The sequence below is a fragment of the Lepidochelys kempii genome, chromosome 19 (genome assembly GCF_965140285.1).
Source record: "Lepidochelys kempii isolate rLepKem1 chromosome 19, rLepKem1.hap1, whole genome shotgun sequence".
Taxonomy (NCBI): Eukaryota; Metazoa; Chordata; order Testudines; family Cheloniidae; genus Lepidochelys; species Lepidochelys kempii.
Window position 1 is genome coordinate 11011799 of NC_136398.1, and position 25639 is coordinate 11037437.

A 25639-nucleotide genomic window follows, 5' to 3' on the forward strand; every position below is an offset into this window, starting at 1 on the left:
GATATGATTCTATGAAATGCAGCTGAATTAAGCCTGGGCGTCTGTGCCGACTCGTCCCTCTTGGCGGAATCTAAATAAGCTGTAACTGGCCTTTCTGGTTCAGCTCCTTTTGGACCACCCTGAAGATCCCACTATGCCTCAGGCTGTGAGCACAAATTCCAGGGGCTACAGGGAGATTTCAGCTACTTGCAAGGTCCCATCCTGCCATTTCTCCAGGGACCCCAGAAATGCCGGTTGAATTTCCTGGAGCAAATGTCTACGTGGGAGCCTGCATGATGAGCGCGCTCAGCCCCCAAACTGATGAGGGACGTGCAGTCTCTCCTCTCAAAGTTTGGGGGGAAGCTCTTTGGGGCAGGGACCATCTCTGAGGGCTATGTCTGTACAGCGCCTGGCACAGCAGGGCTGGGGGCCTCTAGCCGCTACGGCAATACAGAGCCATAATAATCCAGGTGTTCTTTTGTGCTGTGCAGTTTGTGCTGAAGTGTGCTTTTACGGGCTCGGCATGCAAGGTGCTCATTACCCCCCCACACCGAATTTGGGCCTGATTCTCCACTGCCCTGCACCTTGCAAGGGGCCAGGGGAGAGTTTGGTCTGTGTGGCCCAGCCAGCTGCAGCCTCTGTGCTAAGAAAGGCATCAAGGCAACCAAAGAGCGCTGCTGCAGGGCCAGATGGAGGCACAGACACCATGGGGCCCCAGCTCCCAGAGTCACATGACTGCCTCCGGATTAAGGGTTTGTCTGCCCAAGAAAAATTAATCCAGATTAATGAAAAGTGTGCATTTAAACTGGATTAGTTAAACCAGATTAAATCCCTCTGTGGACCGGCTCATTTGGAATAAAAGTGGCCTTAAGTGGTTTAGTTACTTCCAAAGCGAGTTAGGCCTGGTCCACACTTGAAATTTAGGTGGACCTAACCCCAGTGTAGACGCAGGCTGATGGAAGGATTCTTCCGCTGAACCTAGCTCCTGCCTCTGAGAGAGGTGGATTTACTACAGCAAAGGAAAAGCCCCTTCCATCACGGTTGTAAGGGCCTGTACCACAGCACTACAACGGTGTGTGTAGTGTAGACATACCCTTCCACTGAACCGAATTAAAGCCACTGTGATTCCAAATGAGAATGTCCACACGGGGTCTGAATTCAGTTGAATTAATCTGGTATAACTACACTGGTATAGTAACATCAGTACGTTTCTCCTGTGTAGACAAGCTCTAAGATTTCTAGCCCTCCAGCTGGCCAGGGCCTGACCCCTGGGTAATAGACACAGCCACATCTAGCTGAGTCAGAGGTGTGGACCGCCTCCTCCATCTCAATGGGCATTAACCCCAAACCCTGCTGCTCCGGGGAAGAGATGCTAACACCACCCCAGCTGCTTGGGTAAGTACCGGGGGCCAGGGGGCCCGACTGACACTGCCTCTCCGGGGGGAAGGAGCGACTCTGCTGCCACCCGGACGGTGAGCAGGGGACCCCAAGCTGCTGCCCTTGCCTCGCTCCGCGTGGGGGCTGAGTTCAGGGTGAGGGCGGAGGTTCTGTCTCAAGATGGCCCTTCCAATCCTACGGTGCTATAATTCTATGATTGCCCGTGGGCTGCTGACGAGCCACCAGCTGGGCTGTGGTTTTTGGTCACTGCTGACAGGGGCGAGATCCGAACAGGGACAGTCCCAACGCCCTGGGCCCCCAGTCTCCTTGCAGCCTGCCCCTCCCACCCTCGGGATCCCTGGCTCGGACAGGCCCCTCTGCTTTGCTGGACACGGCCAGGCAGCCAGCCAGGGACAGAGAGGCCCCGGAGGAGCCAGCAAGGACAGGGCGAGGGCAATATAACCACTCCCACCCCACCACGAGGCTGGGCTGTTACAACGCCCCCTCCCAGGCTTTGTCTTCCCCGATCTCTCCCGTGGGGGGCAGCGGGGGCAGAACTAGGAGGAAGGGGCTGCAACCGACCGATGGAAATGCCGGCTGAATCTCGGGTGATGGGCCCGGCATGAGCCCCTGCCTCCACCTCCCCCATCTCGTCTGGGCTCTGGAGGAGTTCCGATGTGGCCACCGCTGGCTCCCCTGCTCCTGAGATCTATGGGGCTGGGAAACAGTCTCCCAGGGGAGCAGCCGCCCCACAGCAGGGAACAATTCACGAGAGCCCTGCAGGCTGCACCGTGCGGCAGAGTCCTGCCTGGGCTGGGCGGGCAAACCCCGCCAGGGCCTGTGATGGCAGGGCCTGGTGGGCGCACGCGTAGACAGCACGCAGGCCTGGCAGGCAGCCGGAGGAGCCTTCCCCCTCATCATCCGTCTGCTGTCTGAGCCCTGCTCCTGCCTTCCCATCTGCCTCCCTTTATGGCCCTCTTTACAGGTGCCCTAAATGGCTGCCTGGCCGGGGTACAGATGGGAACGACATCAATTTCCTCTGCCCCCTACCCTGGAAGCCAACCCTGCTCTATAAATTCCTCCGTGCAACAAGAAACCGCCAGCTGCAATTAAGCATCCAAGCCTGTTTGAGACTTCAAACAGCAGGGCTGAGCCCAGCATGGCTGCGTGCCCACTCCCTCCCTCCGGGGGTGATGGGGGGGAGCAGAGAGGTCAAAGGTTCTCTTTGTTCTTCCAGGAGGTGATGAGAGGCAAAGGACTTGGCTGTGCAGAATTTTGAACAGGGAAGGGGGGTGGACAGCTGCAGTGTGGGCTGAGGAAGGGGGGGGCGCGCAGGCAGAGCTGGCAGAGAGAACTGGCAGTGCCCTGGATTGGCATGCCCCTGGGATGGGTGACCTCTACCCTCTGGAAGGGCTGCTGAGGTGGGGCGCTCTGTCTGACTGGGTTCCCGGGAGGGCACAGGACGATTCCCTGGTTCAGCAAGCAGGGGCTGGAGGCCAGTGCCAGCCGGTGCAGTGCGTGGACTGGTGGGGAGGTGTGCAAGAGATATACGTGCAAGCGTGAGTGTGTGTGTGCACCCCGGGGCACTGGGCAAGTGTGCATGGTGAACACAGGTGTGCACGCACAACTGTGTACGCTCTCATGCCCGGTGTGTGTGCACTGTACTATGCGTGTGTGTTTGCGTGTACACAATATGTGCTTGTGCCCCCCTTTCCTGTGGGCTCATGCACAGGGTACGTATAGGCGGCTCTTCGCCTCTACACTGTGAGATTGCATGCACACACCTGTGCAATGTCTCAGAGGAGCAGCCGTGTTAGGCTGTGTCCGCACAAAGAACAGGAGGACTCGTGGCACCTCAGAGACGAACCAATTTATTTGAGCACAAGCTTTCGTGAGCTACAGCTCACTGCATCGGATGCATACTGTGGAAAGTGCAGATCTTTTTACACATGCAATAGCTCTTACCAGCAGGAGAGTGGGATGGAGGGAGGTATTTTTTCATTCTTTGTGTGTATAAAAAGATCTTCTACGCTTTCCACGGTATGCATCCGATGTAGTGAGCTGTAGCTCACGAAAGCTCATGCTCAAATAAATTGGTTTGTCTCTAAGGTGCCGCAAGTCCTCCTGTTCTTTTTACACCTGTGAATGTGTCTGTGCACACGTGTCATATGGGACTGCCCCTGTATTCTGCATGCGCATGTGTGTGCTTGCATGTCTCCGTAATCACGTGTGGCTGCTTACTCGGAGGCAGGCAGACATCTGTATGCAGAATGTGGAGGAGAAGATCTTTACCACAGGGCCCAGGTGCCCCCATGTGGATCCTAACCCTCCGAGTACACTGCAGGCCCTCAGCAAGCCAGGAACAACAACAGTGCCTCTGTGTGCTCACCTGTCGTGTGCACAGGAAGGTACGGCAGTGTGGGGAGGTGCACACGTCGGAACCCCAGTGTGTGTGGGGGGGTGTCTTCGTGCACACTTGTGCTTACGCACCTTCTGAGAGAGAGCCTGCATATACGTACACAGGATTGCGTCTGCATGGGTCTGTGCTCGTGTGTGTTTGCAGCCCTGCAGCCCCTCAGCAGAGCTGGTACGCTGGGCTTTGCCAGCCTGTTGCCGCACCCCTCCGGACATGGCTGCAATGAGCCGGGGCAGTCCTTCTAGTTGTCCTTGCAAGACAAGCCGGTTTCCTAGCCCAAGGCAGTGCCCTGGTTCCATCACCGAGGCTCTACCCCGGAGTGCTTTCGGAGCCTTTCTGGGCAGCGCTGGCCCTGGGGAGCTAGGCGGGAAGCAGGTAGCGAGGCAGGGGCAGAGCTGTCAAGCACGGGGATGAGGCTGGGAAGCTGCAGGGATTTCGTGTCTCTCCTGGGCCTCTCCCAGGGCCTGTTGCCCCTGGGCTTTCGCAGCGCAAAGCAGGCTGCTTGGCGCACTCTCCTGACTACAGGGCCTAAGTGCACTAACTCATGGCTACGCTGCTGCCCCCGGGCAGAAAGCAGGCGGGCATGACGCAGGCAGGCTCAGGGGAAGTCTGTTTGCCAAGCACAGCCCGGGGGACACGCCGCTCTGGGGGCGCCTGCTCACCGGAGGGGTTGGGGCAGCAGCGGTAAGAGGCCAAGATTGCCTGAGCAGCTGTGCTCAGCCACACCCGAAATCTCCCAGGCCAGAGATTCCCCACCCAGCCCCACAGCGATGCCTCTAGGAAATAGGCAGCCACGTGCCCAAGGGGCAGCAGGAGGATCTGGCCCAGCAGGAATGTCAGGGGGCAAGCATCCCCTCCCAACAAGAGTACAGGAGCCCCTTTTGCTCAGTTACTCCTAGGAGGTCTCCCATTGGGACACTTTTCAGGGTTACCCGAGGTGTCTGGGTGAATCGCTACTCCGTGCTTACAGCCGGGGGGAGTCTCCCCTGTGCCTGTATTCTCCCCACCCATGATGACCGGGACGGCGCTCCGGGCTTTTCCTAACTCTTTCTGTCCAGTGCTCATGGAGGAGGTGGCAGGTCAGAGCTGGGTTGACCCAGTATAACACTGACAGAACCCGGTCGGCGGCATCGAACCTGGGATCTCAGTGCATGAGCCTCTACTGCAGGAGCTAAAAGCCACCTGGCTGTTAGCTAAGGCTATAGCAGACTCATTTAACTAAGTGGTCTCAGAACCCCACCCAGGAGGTGTGTGGGTTACACAAGCAGGGCTGCCAAAGGGTCAAAGAGGTGGGTTTCCGTGTAGAGAAACCAGAACAAGATCCTGATTCCTGCTCGTTTAAGAGCCAGGCCCAAGTGGCCTGGGATTTCTAGGGGTGTCTACTGAAGGCTGAGAGCCGCACAGGCTCTGAAAACCAGGCCAAAGTCCCACTAGACTTTCTCCAGCCAGCAACCCCCATAGCCAGCCAAGCTCCCTCCAGAGCCGCCCCGCCAGCTGATCCAGCCAGATGCACTCTTTGCTCCTGTGCCGGGGAATTAATTAACCGGCCACAGCTGGGCCCTGCACCACAGGTTAACCCTTTCCCCTCCAACCTCGAGACAGGGGACCAAGGGCCCCTTCCCTGAACTGTAACAAATGCTGCCACCCCATGGAAGGTGACGTGGCTCAGCCTTTCCAATCCTTCCCACCAGGCTCTGCTCAGCGCCCCAGACCTGGTTACCAGACCCCACACCTCAACAGACACGCCCCAGGCCTGCTCCCCCTGCCCAATAAACCCAGAAATACTCCCCATGCCCTGCCCTGCCCTGCCCTGTTCAGACCCGTAGGCTGACTCACCCCCGGAGAGGAGCAGCGCCGGGCCTGCAGGATGCCCTGGCAGTGTGCAGCTGTGTCCGGGTGGAGCCCGTGCTGCTCACACCCAGCTTCTGACCTCACAGGCAGGTCGGGAATTAATCTAACGAGACCACGGGAGGCTTCCTCCGGTGGGGAGCAGCACTGAGCCCACAGGCCTTGTCTGGAGCAGGGCTTAAGATGTGGCGTCAGCATGTGGCAGTAAACGGGGCTGCCAAGCCTCGTGTAGACGGGATGGGTGTTAACTCATGCCAGGTGTTCCCCTTGGAGCTGTTGGAGGAGCCAGCATAGCCCGTGGTAAGGCAGGGGTTGTGTCTACATGTGCCAGCAACCATTCCACTATGAATCCCCGTCTAAGCAGGGCCAGAGAGAGCCTGTGATTCCAGAGCGAGGGTACAGGCTGGGGCAGGGCCTGGCCTTGCTCCTTGTGGGCAGAGCCCTGGCCTGGGCCGGGGGGCAGGATCAGGGCCTGAGGCTAGTGTAAGTGCTAAGCACCAGGACTCGTTAGCACTTCCCTTACCCTGCCTTTGAAACTTTCTGGCTCATCAGAGCTTCCTACCTGGGAGCAACCCCCTTCGGTCCTGCTCTGCGACAGCAAGCTGCAGCCAGCTCCCTAACGGAGCTAAACCGACTGCCTGTAAGTCACTGTCATGGCACTCCCGACCCTGCTCCCCGAGGAGATGCAGCAGCTTTTTTACCTGCTGCATTTTACCTCTGCTACAGCCTCCTCCATGACCCTTCTCTGGGGGGTGCTGCGGGGGATGCGAGCAACAGGGAAACAGTCGGTTAGCGGAGACGTAACGGGGAAAGGACCTGGGAAGGGCATACAGCAGGTAGCTAGGGAGAGGAAGGCAATGGATGGATCAATCCATGCTGTGGAGAGCTGAGATCAGTTCCCTCCTGTCTTTTAGACGCCCTAGCCTGACAGCTCAGGTCAGCAGGAGGCTGCCTGGGCTGGGGGTGACCTTTAGGCGGTCGAACTCACTGCCCCTTCGCCCTGTCTCTGATCAACCCAGCGGCACTTTTGAATGCCAGACCCTGCCTGAGGCCCCACGGCAGCAAGGATAGTTATTTATAGGGTGCCTTGTTTGCTCAGCCCTCGGCCTGCACAGTTCCCCAGACAAGATGGCTGTGGAATTACAAGGATTAGAACTTCCTCCCTTATTTCAATAGTGAAGATACTGAACAGCTGTTCTGTGGCAGGAGGCAGCTAAAAAACCAGCTTTTATGGTGCAAATGGGAGTAGGGCCACTAGAGGGAGCCTCCTGCCAAACAGGTGGGGGGCTGCAGCCTTCCATAGCTCTCCCTGCATGGGCACAAACACACACGAGCGTGCGTTGCACCGATGCCGCTCTCTGCTGCGGGCTTGACTGCAGCCAGAAGGAAGGCCGCTGGGTCTTGGCCTCCATTGGCCCAGCGGGCATAAGTCGGTGTTCACGCTGGGGAGGTCGATGGCCCAGCGCAGCCAAGCAGGGCCTAGGTTTAACCATCGCGCCATGAGCTAACAGTAAATGGGGGTCTTTTTGTTTCCTCGCTGGTGTTTGAGCCCTTCCAGGGGCGAGAGTTAAAGATTTTTGCCAAAGGCTGGAGGGCTAGAAACGTATGTAAAAAAAATAAATAAATAAATAAAATAAAGCAAGCAGCTGAGTGTCTCGCCTCTTCCCCTGACGGAAGGAGCTGGGGCCCGAGGAAGCCTGCAGCAAGGGCCGGCAACGCTGCTGGTGCAAGACCGTTCCCCCAAATCTCCCCCTGCGGCGAACGGAAAGCCCTCGGCTCGGAGGGGCAGCTGGGCAGGCAGAGGGTTCTGGCTGGGAGCCCTGGTAGAGCGGCTAACGGGCCCCGCCGGCCTGCCTGACAGTGCATGGGGGGGCGTCTCTGCGTGTGCATGTTAGTGACTGCACTGAACATGCTCTGCCATATTTGGGCCTGCTAGAAGCCCTGTGGCCCAGCTGTTTGCACAGGGCTGGCTTTTCCCTTCGCCAGCCCCCGCCACTGTCACCTGGGGCTTTAGCCATTTGTATTCCAGCCTGAGAACCGCCCCCCCCCCGTCCCCAGCAGCAAAGCCCAGCTGTCTCTCCAGCCACAGACTGGTGTTAGCCACGGCTCCCTGGGAAGCGGCTCTGCACCAAATGGCCTCTCTGCAGATGGTTTTTAAGAGAGGATTTTAACACCCTGGCAGTTGGGGGAGGCGAGAGAAGCTTTAAGGCCTGCTCCTCTGAGGCACCGGCTGCCAGGCGGCAACCACAGCCAGTGCCAGAGCACAGTGGAGGAGATTGGGGCGGAGGGGGGGAAGCCGCAGCTAGGAGGGGGAAAGGCCGGGTGCTGGGATGACCTCACTCCCAGCTGCCTCTCACCGGTGCAGCGAATTGTGCCGTTCTGGGCACACAGCCTCCTGCAAGCTGCTCCCTATGCCGAGGGGAACGGGCCTTGGGCAAGGGGACAGGGAGCCCGCGGAGGGGCTGCAGCAGAGTGGGAGTTCAGACCCGCACGGCCAGACCCCCAGGCTCAGCGATTCCAGCTGGGTCTGCACCCGCTTGGCTCTTCTGTCTCCCCAGCTCAGCCGCTGCCCCTCAACCAGGACCCCCTGGCCCTCCTCGCTCTTCCAGCCCAGAGACCAGCATCCCCCTCCTGCAAGGCAACGTATTTTAATCTCTGACTTAACCCTGAGCCCTTAGAGCTGACAGCCTGGTCCTTTAACCCCTGCAGGCTTGGAGCTCCCCCCTCCAAACCTCAGCAGCGCCTTACACCCACAGGTACCCCAGGGAACCACGCCACGCCCTGCTTGTTAGAAAGGTTTATTTCTCTTTATTTACAGGATCAATTAAAAAAAAACACACACACACCCCCCAGCATGGGCAGGGAGCCTCAGCGGGACCCCCCCAGGCAGGCGCGGCCTCCAACGTTTGTGCTGTAGCTGGCCGGACGGAGAGCTGGACCGGGAGATGGACACAGGGCCGCGGGCAAGGCCCAGAGCCCGCAGCAGCAGGGAGCAAGCCCCCCTTGGCTGGCTGTCAGATCCCACAGCTGGATGTCGTCAAAGGAGAATGAAAGTTAATGGTTATAAATTACACCCTGGAATAAAGAGGGCTCCGGTACCACGGCGCCTGGCTCAGAGGGGCTCCACACCCTGGAGGCAGCCCTGGCTCGAGGGGGAGCTGCCGGAGCTTGGCCTCCTTGTGACTCAGGCCGAGTGGGTGGCCCTTGCCCCCGCGCCAATCGTGTTCACATTTTGCTGGGCCAGAGGGGAGCCTTGCTACCCCTGGGCATGAGATGCAGGGGCTGGGCTTGCCGGGGGAAGACGACCGCCCTACCCTGGATTGCCTTCCGGTGGGAATCCCAGGCCCTGTTCCCATGGGGGACACACACCTGCCCCACACTGGGCTAAATCTGGAACCCCACCCCCAGCCCAGCCTTGGGGTTGTTCACCCCCGTTTAAGAAGCATTTGGCACTGCCTGCTCCCCTCCCCTGAGCAGCAGTTTATGGCTTGAACAATTTGGCTCTGGCTAAGGAAAAGAGACAAAAGCAAGAATTACAAATGTGGAGGGAGAGGAAAACCAGTCTCCCAGCCGGCTCCCTGAGTGCCAATGAACTGGGACCACACCCGCACCCCCCCCCCCGGGAGGAGGGCAGAAGGATTTGTTAAAGTCTTATAAATAAACAAACAGCTTGGTGGAAAGTCACATACAAAAGTGTGCAAGTCCCTGGGGGCACGCGGGCGGCAGGGGAGCGCCCCCTGCTGGTGCAATCATCAGGGCAGCACCACACCGCGTGCCTCAGGGCAGCAACTGGGGGCCATGCGTGGGGAATGGAGATGGGAGCATCTAGCTTCCCCCACCCCCCGCTCTGTGCTAGGAGAGAAAACCCAGGGGGCTCGGCTTCCATCTGTCACCTGGGCACTGCCAGGGGGTGGAGGCACATGCAAAGGGCCAAGCTTCTCAGCGAAGAAAGCAGCAGCCTCCACCCCGTCCTTCACCTGCGCTAGCCAGCTGCCCCGCGGGACCTCAGTGCAGGCCCCCTGGGCAGGTCGCACCCTGTTGGCCCTACATCCAGCCACCCCGAGAGCCCGGACTGCGACCCTGGCCTCAGGTACTCCCATGGCTGGGGGCATGCTATGCCCTGCCACAGGAGAGAAATAGACAAACTGGGTGGGGGGGCACTGCTTCCACCTGGGAGACACTTCCTGACCCCCCAGGCTTTGTAATGCCACTGAAGGAGCCTTGAGGACCAGACCCCCCCATCCCTCCATGGCTAGGGGAGCAGCTGGCAGCGGGCTGCCGCCCCTGCAGGTTCCACAGCACGTTAGGATGGGCAGCGAGGGGCTGGCACAGGCTGGGCAACAGCCTCCCCTTGCCCCCGCGTGAGACGTGGACTCCTAGAGATGGAAAGGCCCCCACCACCCTGAGCCCTCTTTTTCCCCTCCGCCCGGGGGGTGGAGGCACCTGGCTAGGCTGTGATGGGGGCGGGGGCGTGGAGAAACTGGTTACGTTCCACACGTCCTCTCTCCTAGCCTCTGTCCAGGCCTTGCATGGCGGGTGGATAGCTTCTGCAACGTCTTTGACTCGGCATGGGGGGGCGGTGGGGTGCCCAGGCCATGGGAGGCAAAGACCCCCTCCTCCACCCCAGGCACTTGTGTTGCAGACGGTGGCGCTAACTCCGGGGGGGGGGGGGGCGCCAGCAGCCGAGGGGGTGGGACACACGTGCCTGACGCTCCAGAACAGAGGGGCCGGAGACGGGGGGCAGCCGTCAGCCCCAGGAGAGAACGGCCTGATGTACACGCTCCAAAGCTGCTGCAATCCAGTGTGTGTGGGGGGGGGACGGGGGGACACACGGACGGGTGGGCGATGGCCCTGGCCCAGCCCCATCCAAGGCCACCGAGGTGCAGCGGGCCTGGCCAATGCCATCTCCGAAGCCCAGGGCACCCACATTGAGCGCCCCTCCAAGCTCAGGGTGCCCCACTGTCTGCAGGCCGGGACGGCCTCTGGCCCCTGCGGGCAGCACGGCCTCATTGCTCCCCAGGGAAAACAAAATACCTCTCTCCGGTTAAGAGCTAGGTGTTGAAGGCAGCTGGAAAGAGGGGTGCGGGGGGATTTCTCCATGCAGGACCAACAGGGCAGCCTCACTCAGCTCTCCCCCTCCCCGAGAACGGCCCTGGGCTGGGGGGTGGGATCCTCATTAGAATAGGAGGCATTTGTGCAAAGCACCCCCTCCCCCCCAAGGGCAGAGTGAGTGCCGGATGGCAGGAAAGTAACAAAACCCCCAAAAGGGGACCGTAAAAAAAGGGTCTGGCCCAGATTGTACGAAGAGGGAAGGTCTGGCCCGGTGCCACCTGGGTGCGGCCGGCTAGCAGGGCAAGTCCTGGCCTGGTGCAGCCGCCGCAGGGGAGGGCCCCTGGGCACGTCTGGCTGGCTCAGAGAGGGGGGCTCACTGGTTGTCCCCCGGCTGGTACTGAGGCTCTGTGGCAGTGAAATAGTCTTCCAGGAAGGACTGGAGGTATTCGAAAGTGGGGCGCTCCTCGGGCTCCTTCTTCCAGCACTGCACCATCAGCTCGTGCAGGGATGGGGGGCAGCTGCCCGGGCACTGCATGCGGTACCCCCGCTCTGCCTGCTCCAGCACCTCCCGGTTATTCATGCCTGCGCAACAAGGACAGCGGCTGAGTCGGGGGAGGGAGGGGCTGCTGCTAGAGGCTCTTTGTGGGCATTAATGATGGGTATTTCCTAGGGAGGGGGGGGACGTGCTATGGCCCCACCCTACGGAGGCCGGGGGGAAGTGGTCACACCATTAGTGTCAGTGATGGGAAGAGAACCCAGGAGTCCTGACCGGCAGGCCCCACTGCTCTAACCGCTGATAATGCTGCCTGGTTCCTCTCTAGCGCTTCTCATCAGTAGCTCTCTGGGCACTTCCCAATGGAGTCAGCAGCATTATCCCCATTTTACAGATGGGGAAACTGAGGCAGAGTGGGGCTGTGAGTTGCCAAGGGTCACCCCACGGGCCAGCGGCAGAGCCAGGCATAGACTCCAGTGCTCTACCTGTTAAACACCACTTCCCTCCCGGAGCCGGGAATAGACCCAACTCCTAGACCACTGCTCTAACCACTAGACCCTGCTCACTCCCCTGGACTCAGCCCTGAACACAACCCCAGCAGGAGGGGGCAGAGCCAGCAGCTGCCTCTTGGCGCCAGACAGCCGTACCTGGGTAGGGCACGCGGCCCTTGGTGACGAGCTCTGTCAGAAGGATGCCAAAGGACCACACGTCTGACTTGATGGTGAATTTCCCATAGAGAGCAGCCTCCGGGGCCGTCCACTTGATGGGGAACTTGGCACCTGCAGGGAGGTGGGGTAGATGAGATGGGACGGGGGGAGGGGCAGAGACCACCACAGGGGGCAGGCTCCCCTGGGGCAGCATGCCCGCCGCCAGCTAGGGCGCAGGGCTCCTCAGGCCCGATGCCAGCGGGGGATCCGTGGCCTCTTTGCCTCCCCCAGCGTTAGCACGTGGGTGCTGCGGGAGGTCACTCTGCCCCATGGCCCAACTGGGGCAGAGGGGAGCCCAGCCACAAAGGGTCTATTGCCACTCCCACCCCTGGGCACAGGCCAAGAGCCCTGCCCACTCCCACCCACCTTGGCACCCCCTGCGCGCCTCTGCAGCCAGGCCCACCTTGGCGTGCTGTGTACTCATTATCCTCGATGAGGCGGGCCAGGCCGAAGTCCGCGATCTTACACACCAGGTTGTCAGCCACCAGGATGTTGGCAGCGCGCAAGTCCCGGTGGATGTAATTCATCCGCTCGATGTAGGCCATGCCGGCCGCGATCTGCAGGGAGGGGAGCGTGTGGTGAGAACGCGGTCACCCTGCGTAAGCCCCCATCCCCTGCCCCACCCCCCACCCCGGCTGGGGGATGGGATGCAGACCCTCCCTCATCTCCTTGGGGTTAGTCCCAGCCCCTCCCCACCCAGGACGGGGGTGGGCTGGGCAAGTCGCAAGGAGCCCCCCTGCAGACGAGACCCGGCCAAATGTTGGATCTCCAGCCCTGGGAGGGGCTGGTGATTTCCGCTTCCTACCCCCACCAGGGCCCATCTCCTGGTACCTGGGCCGACATGTCCACCAGCTGGGGCAGCTTCAGGAACCGGCCATCTCCATCCTTCAGGAAATCCAGCAAGCTCCCTGGGGGAGAGGAGAGGGAGCATCAGGACATGAGCCTCCAGCTGTTCCCCCCTCCCCCAGCCCTGCTCCACCCCCGGCTAGAAGTCGCCGTGTTCTCCATCAAGTCCCTTGCCCTGGTGCAGACACAGCTGGGGCGAGGAAGGCAACTGGCCAACGCCTCCCCCCACCCCCCGGGCTGCGCCCAGCTCTCACCCTGGCTCATGAACTCGGTGACGATGTAGATGGGCTCCTCTGACACCACGGCGTAGAGCTGCACCAGCTTGTCGTGCCGGAGCCGCTTCATGATCTGGGCCTCCTCCAGGAAGGCCTCCGGGGACATGGTGCCCGGCTTCAGCGTCTTCACCGCCACCTTGGTGGTGCCGTTCCACGTGCCTGGAGCCAGCGGGAAGGCAGGGGACAGCGTCACGGTGCGCTCGCCCCGACCGGCGGTGGCAATGCAGGGAGGGTGTGGGGGCGGGTCAGTCACTGCCAGCTCCAGGGCGGGCGGTGGCGGTGGGGGAATGCCTCCAGGATGAAGAGCCCAGCAAAGAAGCCCTCGTCACTCCCAGGGCAGGTAGCAGACCCTGAGTCACTCTCACCCCTTCCCTGATGAGATCCCCAGATCAGCCCCCCTCCGTGGGATGGGCAGGAATGCTTGTGTCTCACTCCCCTACCCCCTCACGGGACAGGCAGTGGGTGCCCATATCTCACCCCATTTCAGGGACAGGGGTCCGAAAGTCCCCCCTCCCCAGAGCCTCCCCCCAGGATGGCTCAGTGTAGAAGCCCCACATGGAATGGGGCAAATTCCCTTCCCGCATCCCCATATGGGCTGGAAAACTTCAGAGAGGCTTCCCTGAGGCCCCCTCCCCACATCTGATGGGCAGAGACCCTCACTCCTGCCCCTACATGGATAATCAGAACCTGAGGGTCTGGTGGGGACCAGATGGAACCACCCTCCCCCACCCCCCAGGCCTCTCCCAGCCCTGCAATATCCAGGCTCTGGCCCCGTCCCCATCCTCCTGCTGCAACGTGCCCGCCTTACCCATCCACACGTCTCCGAAACATCCCATGCCAAGCTTCTTGTCCAAGCTTACGGACTCCCGCGTTATTTCCCAGGCGTCTTTAGACAGGCTCATAGTCTGGGGCTTCATATTGGGGCATACCCGGGTTAGTAGATGGCACAGACCGTCATTGAACTCTGCAGGGGATGGGATGACGGGGAGGAGGCGGGAGAGAGGAAGGGGGGAGTGGAGAATGGGATGAATTCGGCATGCACATGCACAAGGGCTGAGAGGCGGAGGAGGGGAGCCAGGCTCAGATTGATCGCCTGCCTTGGCACTGTGGCGAAGGCTGACTTGTCCACCAGCTGGAGCTCTTCACCTGTGGTCCCAGGATGCAACATGTAGGGTCATAGCAGAGGTTTGTTTGTCCTCCTAGGGCAGGGTCTCCCCTTGGGTACATGGGTCCGGCATGGATCCGCCCTGCAGCCCCGACCTCCCCAACAAGAGGACGGGTCACTTATGGCTGCCCAGATCCGACAGACGGCCCGCCCTCCAGACAGGTGCACAGAGAGGATTTACTGGCTGCCAGGTCTGGCTGCTTAGTGGGGCAGAGCCAGGAGCAAATGGCAGTGCCATGCGGCTGGCTTGGAGGCCAGGCTGAGGCGGGATTAATTGATTTGTTCCCTCCCTCTACAGATTTGCTGTCCCGGGCCCTAGAGCCAGCAGAGAGTGGTTAGACTCCGACAGAGCATCCCAGAGCAGGCGATCAGGAGCTCCCCACCCCCAGGGGAGGGGAGGCACTAGGCTGGATCCAAGGGCAACTCCCCTGCTGTTTAGCTGGAACAGGCCTGATGGCTTTCAGCAGCATTTTTCCTTGAGCAACTTCCCATGTGCGCGAGCGAGATGTCTGTGCTGGAAAGAGTCTGGGGAGGGAAGCCCCCGCACACATCCACAGCAAGTAAATGGTGCCCCCGAATCCCCCGGCCTGGCCAGCCCAGCCCAGGGGTGAGAAGGGACTTCAGGCCCCATGGCTCAGTCAGTCCTGCTGAGATTGTGAACCAGGAGACCCTGCAGATGGCTCATGCCAATAGCAAGCCCTGTCTCTTCCTGCTGTGTCCCTAGGATGCCCTGGATGGATCCAGTCTTTGGTGTGCCTCCCCTCGCCCCGGCAGGGCGCAGGGCCTGGGGTTCTCCCCTCCTCTCCCGGCTCAGCCCCCCCGCTCGCCTGGAGAGTCCTACCCATCCACACTTCCCCAAACTGCCCATTGCCCAGCTTCTTGATCAGCTGCAGCGACTCTCGCGGGATCTCCCACACGTCTTTGGTTTTGACAGACAGGTCTGCCAGCTTGGGCATCCCCTTGTGGCACGGCACGGCCAGACGGCAGCACAGGCCCGCAGCTCGCTCTTGCGGACAGAGCCGAGGGGAGGAGGGAGCGAGAAGAAAAAGAGAGAGAGAGATGAGAGCACAGACAGAGAGACGAGGCCCTTGAGGGCAGGGAGAGAGAAACCACATTGCGCTGCCCCCGGGGGCAGCACAACCAAGCCCACACGGGGGTCACGCCGAGGCCCTGCTCACGGGGCAGCGTCACCATGCTGCAGGAGAAGCAGCGGAAGGTGGCAATGCTAGCCAAAGCGGAGGGCAGGAGCAAGGGACTCATTGTAGGCGATCCCCGGAGGAGTCAAGCCTGGGCTTTGCAATCGGGAGGCTCCCGACCCTGCCCTTGATCGCACGGCTCCTTGGGTGGGAGTCCTGGGGAGGAGCCCTCCGGAGCGCTGCCCTGGATGGGCCCGTTCTACCCGCCAGTTGGCCCTGCCCCACTCTGAGCCCGGCCTGACTCCCTGGGTGGCCCAGCCCCGAGCAGTGGGTTTCCCAGCCGTCCTGGACATGGCATGTTGGTCAGCACCGAACGGCGACATCTACCTCACTGGTCTTACCCCCTCGGTCCGTGCATTGCTCCCACAGGCTGGCGTCTGTGATCGGTGCTGGGGTGGGGTTAGGGGGGGAAAAGCAGCAACCAAAGGAACCTCCCTCCCCTGTGTTGGGGCTTTGGCCAGCATGGGATGCTGGGGGGAGAAGGTGGGGGGGCGCTGCTAGACGAGGAGGGAGGCACGGTGGGAGGAGAGGGGCTGCAGTGTGCCAGCCAGGGCAAATTTCATTTGCAGCACAAGGAATTAGCAGAGGCCCGTCAACCTGGGCACAGGTTCCCCAAGGGCTCATCCCGCGCAGGAAGGAGAGATCTCCCGGAGCCCCTGCTCTGGGGCAAAGCCCCTGCTTCTCCAGCTGCCACTGGCTGGAATTCCCCTGGGCTCAGATTTGGGGGCTTCTCTCAAGGGCTGGGGAGAAAGAATCTTGTGAAGGCCAGGCCAGTGCATTTCATTGCAGCTGCTGGGCAGGGTGCAGAAAGGCCAACGGCATCTCCAAGACACGCAGCAGGCACCCTCCAGCTCTCCCCACTTTCCGAATTCGGTCTGGACAGGCCAGCGTCACGACTTCCGCCCTCAACCCCCCTAGGGCCTGGGGGGCACCAAGACTGAATGGAGCCAGGACTATGGCTGAGTAATGCTCTCAATGCCACGCTCCCTCTGGTGCCATCCCTGCCCGGCCCTGGCTTGTCCCCCCTTACCTATGTAATGCTGGACCAGCTCCTGGATGGTCTCGAACTGGGACCGCGTGGTGATGTAATAACCCCCGTTATCCAGCTTCCGGATCTTATAGTGCTTCACGTGGTCGCCCTTCGTCTCGTCCCAGTCCCGGATGGACAGGGAGTAGGCACCTGGGGAGGGACAGCAAAGTGGTCAGGCTGGAGACAGACACAGGCAGGGTGCCTGGAGGGGGTGGTGGGAGCAGCTAGTGGACACCAGCAGGGGGCACTGTGTGGTTATATGGGGGTTCAGAGGGGCGCTATTCCGCAGGCACGCGGGCTGGAAGCGCATCCCCACCTGCTGTCACGCCCGTTATTGGAGCTGTCTGGCTGCCGGCGGGGAGGCAGATGTGGGGAAACATCTAGGCCCCCGCTGCCCCTCCCAGAGTACCCCCCACACACACCCGGGATGCTGAGAGGCATGGCTGCTACCTTTGCTGGTCTCGCTCTCACGGATGAGGAAGGTCCCTCGGGGGTTGCCGTGACACAGCAGCTGCCTCTCGGCGTCCTTTCGCCCCATCTTCCCAAAGTACCACCTGGCGCAGAGGGCAAGGAGAGGGAGGGTTAGTAACATGTCGGGGCACCTGGCAGCCACGGCTCGCATATGCCCCGCCTGCTACGGGGACCCAGAAAGGGGAGGGATGGATTTGGGACTCTCTAACGAAGACAGAGGGCCAGGGGAAGGATGGTTATGGCCCAGCCCTGAGACTCAGAGAGCTGGGTTGGCTCCTGGCTTCCTGAGAGCCTTGGGAAGGTCATGGACTCTCCCAGAGCCTCAGTCTCCCATCTGTAAAATGGGGAGAACGCAACGTCTGTTCTCCCAGCCTCCGTCTCTCTAGTTAGACTGCAGCTTCTCTGGGGCAGGGTGCTCTCTTACTTCGTGTACGTACAGCGCCCTGCACAGTGGAGCCTTAATCTCGGCTGGGGCCTCTAGGTGCTATTGAAATGCACATCAGAATATGGTAGCTGGGTAGATGATGTACACACATGCACAGGAGGTACTGGGTGGGGAAGTATGTTTGAGACTTAGAACAAAAATCTGGGAGTCAGGACTCCTGGGTTCTGTTCTTGGCTCTGCCCCTCGGAGTGACCTTGGGCAAGTTGCTGAGGCCACATTGTTCAACGTTGGTCCCTGCCATTAAATATGAGTTCAGGTGGCCGATCACAGGATGGAAGCGTCAGCCTTTTAGCCTCTCTCTGTCCCAATTTTCCCCTTCTGCAAACTGGGAATAATAAACCTTACCTACCTTCCAGCAGGGCTGCAGGGGTGAATTTACTAATGGGTGCAATGCGCTTGGGGATCTGGGAGCAGAAGGTGCTACAGGAATATTTACCCAGGCTAAGCTAGGGGTAATCCACTCTCATGCTTCAGGGCTGATGTTACAGGGGTCAGGAAGGAAACACCCCTCCCACTTGCAGGTGAGGTGCATCATGGGAGATTCCACCTCCTGAAGCATCAGACACTGCTGGAAGCAAGTTACCACTGTGTGACCCAGCTGGTTTGATACGGAGAGGCAACTCCTAGAGCCGGGGTGCCTTGGTACAGATTGTGTGTGTGTGTGCGCGGGGGGGGGGATTGGCTGGGGTCTGTATTGCCCCAAGGGTGCTGTGGGGGATGGAGTGTCTCCTGGACGTCCCTTTGTCACTGGCTCCCTCCTCTGTCCCCAGCCAGAACACCCGGTTCTGGCAGTCAAGTGGGCTCCGTTCCCCAGTCAGCCCAGTACTCACTCTTCTGCCTGGATGGAGTCCACTGGGGCCACGTAGTTGCTGGGAACGTAGCCCGTGGCCCCTGTGTTCAGGGACCTCGCCTCCCACCAGTCGCCCTCACTGGGGAATCAAAGAGACGGAGTGAGAATCTGTGAGAAAGTCCCCTCCCCACTCCCGCAGGCACATAGCCCATCTTGGAGACCCCGCTGAGCCCCTCTGTCCCACTCCCATATCATGGGGCATCCAGCATGAATACCAGAGGCGGAGCCACTCCTCAGCTGCTCCCAGCCTGCCCCACCAGGGCCAGCCAGCTTAGACCTGGGAGCAAGGCTCAGGCTGGGCTTTGTCACCTCTGCCCCCCCACCCAGTCACCAGTGGGTTTAACTCGGCCTAGCTGGTTGGATGGGCTTGTGGTTCAAACGCCAACGGGCTGTGAAATCCCCCAGCCAAGCTGCTCTCGGAGCAGGGCCGCATGGGGCAGGGAGCTCCAGCCAGCAGCAGACCCGGGTGCGTTTGCACTTCGGGGAGTGGAGTCAGCGTTCCTGGAGGGGAGGGGCCCAGCCCTGAATGGGACACTCACGTATTGTTGATAATGTGGAATTTCTCCCCCTTCAGGAACGTCAGGTCATCCTCTGTCCGGGCTTCGTAATCGTACAAGGCAATGAATAGGGTCACCCCCCCGCCTGCGAGACACGGGGACAAGGCAGTGAGGAATCTGCCAGGGGCAGGCTGCTGCGAGCTGCCACCATCACTCTGTGTATTAGTCAATGCTTGCGGTCACGTCGTGCCAGGCACTGCACAGACTGTCCCTGCCCTGAAGAGCTCACAGTCTGATAGATGCAGAGTGAGAGGGGAAACTGAGGCACAGTGCAGGGAAGTGACTGGGCCAGGTCACCCAGCAGGCCAGGGAATAGAACCCAGGTCTCCTGACTCCCAGCCCAGTGCTTTGTCCACTAGAGCTTTTGAGGGGCATTGGCCTTTCACCAGTGCTGCTGGGCATTTGTGCCACAGGGGAGAAGGAGTCTGGACACGGTTGGGAAGAGTTCTCACATGAGGAGGGGCTCTCAGCCTCTTCCATACCAGGCCTACCCCAGGACCCGGCTCCCATTGAGCAATACCGGAAGGGCAGATTAGTCGTTACCCCCTGGCACTGGACTGCGACCCACCAGCCCGCACAGAGACCTGAACTATTCCTAGGACAGAACGGCCCTCAGCCCAAAAGCTCATCCACCTCCACACAGCCACCCTGATTGGTGCCTGGAACCCTGGCAACCCTGCCCCATGCCCACACGAGTGCCGTCCTAGACTGTCCTACTGCGATGCCCTCTGGGCACCTATCCCACAGATCTCAGATTAGCTCCCAGCAGCCGTGGATTGTGGGAGATTTTGAAAGCCCAGGGGTGCACTGTGGGACAGCAGAGGGTGGTTTACAATCCATCGCTGGGCCTCAGCAGAATGGGGATGGGAAACAGGTTTCGCTGTACAAAGGAACCGAGAGTAGAATCATAGAATCATAGAATATCAGGGTTGGAAGGGACCCCTGAAGGTCATCTAGTCCAACCCCCTGCTCGAAGCAAGACAAAGCCCTGGCTGGGATGATTTAACTGGGAATTGGTCAAGCCTGACCTTAAAAACCTCTAAGGAAGGAGATTCTACCACCTCCCTAGGTAACGCATTCCAGTGTTTCACCACCCTCCTAGTGAAAAAGTTTTTCCTAATATCCAATCTAAACCTCCCCCACTGCAACTTGAGACCATTACTCCTCGTTCTGTCATCTGCTACCATTGAGAACAGTCTAGAGCCATCCTCTTTGGAACCCCCTTTCAGGTAGTTGAAAGCAGCTATCAAATCCCCCCTCATTCTTCTCTTCTGCAGGCTAAACAATCCCAGCTCCCTCAGCCTCTCCTCATAACTCATGTGTTCTAGACCCCTAATCATTTTTGTTGCCCTTCGCTGGACTCTCTCCAATTTATCCACATCCTTCTTGTAGTGTGGGGCCCAAAACTGGACACAGTACTCCAGATGAGGCCTCGCCAATGTCGAATACTCGGGCAAAGGGCCACAGCACCCGACCCTTAGTGCCCAGCACAACCCAAACCCTAGTGCAGTAGTGCCAGGATTCACACTGCCCCCTGCTGGGTGGAGCAGGACTCACATCCCAGTGGGTTAATTGCTGGGGAAGTATTCCCCCAGCAGCACAGCCCCAAGGCCCTGCCCCACTGCAGGGGCACCAAGGAGACTCACCTGTGATTCCCCCTCCACACACGTGCAAGGTGTTGCCAGGGTAGAGGCCGGGGCCCATGAAGGCAGGGGCGCCGGCGGTGCTGACAGGCGTGCTGTGGAAGTTGTTATAGTCAGGGATGCGGGTGAAGCTGCTGCTGAGATTCTGCTGGGTCGGGTCGGGGCCGTAGCAGGATTTCGATGCTGAGCTGGTCGTCCCATCAATGTTCTCCGTCTGGCCTTTATTCGACCCCTTCTCCTTGCAATACACACAGCCCATTCTGGGCAAAGCCTGCAGAGGGTGGAGAGAACGTGGGGGTCAAACACGGGGCGGCTGCTCAGGTCACGCTGGGACAAAAAGACCCTGCCCTTCCTCCAGGAACTCTGCTAGCCTGCGCCACGGGCTGTGCACCGCTGCCCATCAGTGACTCCTGCGCGCTGCTGGACCGGAACGGACCCATTGCACGGAGCGGAACAATGATCCTCCCAGCTCGGGAGCTTGACTGCTCCCTCCCCCAGCGCTGGCCGCAGCCCGGTGGGTCCATCCCCACAGCAGCCCACTCCCACCACAGCAGGACTGTGGTCCTTCCAATGCACCCTTCCCGCCCCAGCAGATGCACCCAGCCAGAGAGTCCCACCTTCCTGCCGCACTGCACGAGAGCAACGGTCCATGCAGTCGGGCCTCACCTGCCTCTTCCTTGCACATGGCTGCCCGTGCGGGCAACTTGATGCCTCTCCCACCTGGGAGTGCGAGTGTCTGGCTGCGTGTGACGGCACATGTGTGACCACACGGCTCCATGGGCGGGGGGGCGGGATATGGGGAGCTCACTAACTTCGCCTTCCTCCCCAGCTGTCAAACTCCACTTCCTTCTCTTGCCATCTGCCACATGCCGGTTGCCTGGCAATAAGGTCGGTGGGTCAAGCTGGAGGAGGAGGGGGACAGAGCTGTGCCCAGCTGCCAGGGGGTTAGGGAGGGCACAGGAGTCCAGCCAGCAGGGGCAGGGAGCTGGGCTGAGCTGGGCCAGACTGGGTGCCTTTAATCTATGAAGCTGGAGCTAATGGGCTGGGGGTCAGCTGGGGCAGAGGCTGGCGCCCAGGTACTCTAGTGACGGGCATGGCAGAGTGGGTAGAAATTCACTCCCCCCACCCCCCGGCCAGCCCTGATGGAGCCATGGCAAAGCAAGGTGGGGGATCCTGGTGGATTTCCCAGTAAGGCTGGTGAGATCCCTGCTGCTCGAGGCGAGCAGCTCCCAGGGTCCCGGCCCCTGCTATTCACTCTGTCTTCTGCGCGGACTACAGCAGAAGCCAGCTGCAGCATTTCTCCTATGAAGAGAAGGCGAAAGGCAGAGAAGGGCTGGTGCAAATCAGCACGGATGGCAGTTTGCACCAGCTGCGGATCCGGCCCAGGTCCCCCGCCGGAGGTGTTAGAGGGGCTCAGCTCCCTCCCACATAGGGCAGGAGCGAGGAGCGTGGACACAGCTGGAGCAGCAGTCAGGCGTGGGGCGAACTCGTGGCTGGGGAAGGAGAGGCGGTGGGTGCGTTAGGAGAACCGTGCCAGGCCAGGACTGAGACCCATGGGCAGAGTCGGGCATGGGGAGCCTGGGACTGGCAGAGAAGGGCGTCAAGGGGATGCAGGCCAGAAGCGAGGCGCGTTGCTTGAACGACACAGATACTGACTTGGTTTCTACAGCGTCTGCAGGCTCAGCTGAGAGCCCATCCCTCCAGCCCCGGAAACAGGAAGAGCCCTGCGCAGCTGGGGTCAGGCTGCGGCTCCCAGCCTCTGTCAAGACAGGGGCTCCTCTGGTGCTGGGTGGCTGCCAAGGGCCTGCTCGGTTTTAACCACACGGGCTGGGCTGAGATCAGCACCAAGGCCTCGTCTACATCGGGGACGTTTCTGGAAAGTCTCCCCAGCGTGGCGAACGCAGGCCGGGCTCCTAGCACAGATGGGCCCTGTTCCACCCCCGGAGGGGGGTCTGGACTCTGCAGTGGGGTCCTCCGCTGGCTGGATCAGCCGGAAAGCAGCTTCAGAGGCAGGAGCTGGGCAGAGAGCTCCTTGGGCTAGTCGACACCCTGTGCCACGCGGGTAGCAATGCATGCCTCGGGCAGGGGCATGACCCAGGGTCAGCTCCAGAGACACTGCCTGCCTGGGGACACCCTGCCCCGCGGAACTCAGGAAGGGCCTTGCCATTCAGCTTCAACGGAAACAGGACCCGGCCCTTCTCCTGTGTCCAGCTGAGGTCTCCGGCTGTGGTGGTGCTGAAGGGGAAGCAGACTCTTGTGCTGGCTGTACCCGATAGCATGCAGCAGGCGTCCTGGCACCCACTGTACCCGGCATGGCCTGTTCCCTCCCCAGCCCAGCCACCGGCTGAGGTCTCCCGGAGAAAGATGTAGTGGGACCCGGTGGAGAAAGGCGCAGTGCTCCTGCCCATGTGACCGAGATGGGGTGGCCAGTCCTAGGGCCTTGATGGCATGGCTGACCGGGACCTGGCAGGAGGGATCCCTTTTGCGGGGCGGGGGGGGGGGGGCGCTGCTGGCTGGAGGGTGGGCTCCCTCTGGCTCTGGGCTGGATTGTTATTTTCCCTTCTTTCGAGGGGAGGGGGGGGAAAAAGAGGGAGCATGACTGACACCCCCCCCCAATCAGTCTCTTCTCCGAGAGCACAACTGCGCCGAACACGCTCAGAGAGCTCTGGAGGCAGAGCCAGGTAGCAGAGGCTGATGCCCTGAGTGGTGGACGCAGGCTGGCGTCTCTTAATGCAGAGCGACAGAGCCATCCCAGACAACTGCCCCCGGCAGCCCTGGGTGAGACGGACGGCAGAGCGTGGGGGCGGGGAGAGGAGGAGGAGGAGGAAATACCAAGCCCGTTGAAAAGCCAGCGAGAAAGAAGAGACCAACTGTGAAATCCTGCCCACCGCACAGACTCAGGGCCCCGGCAGCAGCCCTCGCTGGCCAGCTCCCACCCTCTCAGCCATTGACCCGCTTGCTGGGACGCTCTGCAGCAGGCTCCAGCTAACTCCCCAGCCAGAGAGAGGGATGATAAATACCTCCTGCAGGGGCCGGAGGAGGCCGTGGGGCTGTCCGGTGCGCTAGGCTGTAGGGGCGCGGGGGGGCTGTACCTTTGGAGCCTGTCTGGACTTTGGTGGGTCCATGCAGATGCAGAACGTCGCAGGGAGCAACACACTGTGCTCTCCCTCTCGCAGCGGCTCTGCATTTGCTCTGCCCCTTAGTCAGGTAGGGAAGCCCAGGCTGCCAGCCCAGCTCTGCACAAGGGGAAAACAACTCCCAGGGCACAAAACATCTTTCCTTTGACTCACCAATGTGACTGCCCCCCCCACCTCCCCTAACACACATTGACACTCACTGGGATGGCTCCTCAGGTCAGTTCAGCTGCTCCATGTTACCTGCCCGAGGAGAACCAACACCTGGAGGACACAAGAGAGATGGAGAGAGATGGTGAGATTCCTTAGGACAACTCTGCCCACAGCCACCTGCATGATCCAGCTGATGACCGGCCATCCCAGCAGGCCACCTCAGAGCAGGGCCTAACTCCGCACCCTTCACCAGCCCAGCCATGGGTCGTCCATTCCTAGCACTCGGACGGTAACGCCCCCTGCCCCAGCCACTACGCTCCCCCGCTCCTGCCGCTCGGTTTACATGGCTGCAAGAAGGTGGGGACTCAGGCCTCCCCTGGGTTCTAGTCCCACCTCTGGGAGGGGAGCATGGTCTTGTGGATGAGCCCAATGGTCAGGACTCCTGGGTTCTTTTCCCAACCTTGTATCAGACTGGGAGTAAACCACTGTGCCCCTGAAATGGGGTTACGAACCCTCCCTTGCCACATCCATAAAGCACATGCTGCTCCTCAGCTGAGTGGTGCTGCAGAGAGCTGAGTGAGCCCTGCTTAGTGCGCTGACGGACACCCAATCCCTCTCGCAAGCCATTCCTGGGCAGGAACGCCTCCCCGGGACACCCTATCAAAGGCTGGTCCTGCTGTCATGGGCTAGGCGCTGGCTAGAGGCCGAGGGTGGAATTTTCAAAAGTACCTAATGGCTGTGATGCATCCAACTCCCCTAGGCTGTGAGAGTTGGGAGCCTCAGTCCTATTGAAATGCTCACCTTAGAGTGGTGTTTGGGGGTGGTATGGAGCCGGGGTGTCTCTTGGTGGCACTGGGGTAGTTTATGTTTAATAGGGTACAAAGTGGAATAAAGCATATCCAAGGGGAAAATGGGGTAAAAACCTTCGCAGGAAGTGGGGAAAGGCCAACAGAAATGCACACACACACACACAGGGACACACACACACACCACGGCACCCCTTTGCTGGGGTTCCCAGAACTGTGAATTACTGTCACAAAGGAGAGTTTTGCTATTGCTAAGCTGTGTGACAACCCACCGCCATGCCGGCTTGTCTGCCCTGCCAGCAAACTTGCCAGGACCCGGCCCATCCAAATCTGGCCTTGCTGGTAACAAATGGGGAGTCCCAACTCCCATGTTCCCTAGAGACACCCTCCCCCGCTCCTGTACACTCCCAGAAGTTATTATGTTTGTTGCTCCTTTAAAGAGACAATACACTGTGGCCTGTTAGCTGGGCTTAACATGCCCTTCCTTTCCATCATGGCACTGAATAGTAAAAGTAAAACAAGTTATTTAACAGCAGGACACAGGATCAAGTGATACCAAGTATAAGGAACAAAGACAGAAAGGGCTACAAGCAACCAAAAGTAACAATACTCTTCTAAAGACTAAAACTTAATCAGCTCAAGTTCTTGTTCCAGATAGTTTCCTTACTTACAGCAGCTTCTCCAGTGTGACTGGTTCTTCTAGCCAGGACCCACCCTTACAACATCCAAAGGCTGGTTTCTTTGATCACTCAAGAAATGGATGGCTTTTCCTCTCACCTTATCTTACCTAAGGCCAGTGACCCTCCTTCAAAAGGCAGGAAGATTTCCTGGGGATCCAGCCTCCATCCCCCCCGGAGATTGTTATGTGGTCCCTTTTTGCCCACTTGCTCTCCTGAGGACTTGCTTTACCTTGCATGTAAATGTACCCGCATGATCTCTGCCTGACGACCAGGCTGTCAGGACAAACAAATACGCATTCCTCTGTCTAGGGCAGGCTGGGTTATGCATTGCTTGTCAAACACAAAGACAATTTTCCAGATCATATTTATAACTCTTCATACATCCATACACACACCACGCAGTGCTTTCAGGACCAGTGTGTAACCACTTGGTATATGATACCTTACAGGAGACCTTGTGACCCAAGTCCAGTGCCCTCATTCTATTGCCCCCCACCCCAGGAGCAGGGACATGGC

The 25639-nt window shown here is 60.0% G+C and overlaps 1 protein-coding gene across 6 annotated transcripts in view; it reads right to left on the minus strand.

The window, feature by feature from the left end:
- Positions 1-8405: 8405 nt before the first annotated feature.
- The window catches only part of FGR (FGR proto-oncogene, Src family tyrosine kinase), a 45517-nt gene continuing 28283 nt past the window's right edge, over positions 8406-25639 (minus strand). For 5 of the 6 annotated variants that reach the window (XM_073317456.2, XM_073317455.2, XM_078849406.1 and 2 more), the window contains 12 exons: positions 23688-23748; positions 20354-20621; positions 18690-18792; positions 18131-18229; positions 16835-16938; positions 16385-16534; positions 15000-15164; positions 12973-13152; positions 12704-12780; positions 12276-12429; positions 11813-11944; positions 8406-11254 (listed from right to left, as the gene is read on the minus strand). In XM_073317456.2, coding sequence (XP_073173557.1) covers positions 11046-11254; positions 11813-11944; positions 12276-12429; positions 12704-12780; positions 12973-13152; positions 15000-15164; positions 16385-16534; positions 16835-16938; positions 18131-18229; positions 18690-18792; positions 20354-20609 — 1629 coding nt within the window. In that variant the 5' untranslated portion in view covers positions 20610-20621; positions 23688-23748 and the 3' untranslated portion in view covers positions 8406-11045. Of the gene's footprint in view, positions 11255-11812; positions 11945-12275; positions 12430-12703; positions 12781-12972; positions 13153-13801; positions 13958-14999; positions 15165-16384; positions 16535-16834; positions 16939-18130; positions 18230-18689; positions 18793-20353; positions 20622-23687; positions 23749-25639 lie in introns of all 6 variants that reach the window. The other variant, XM_073317460.2, reaches the window with a different exon arrangement.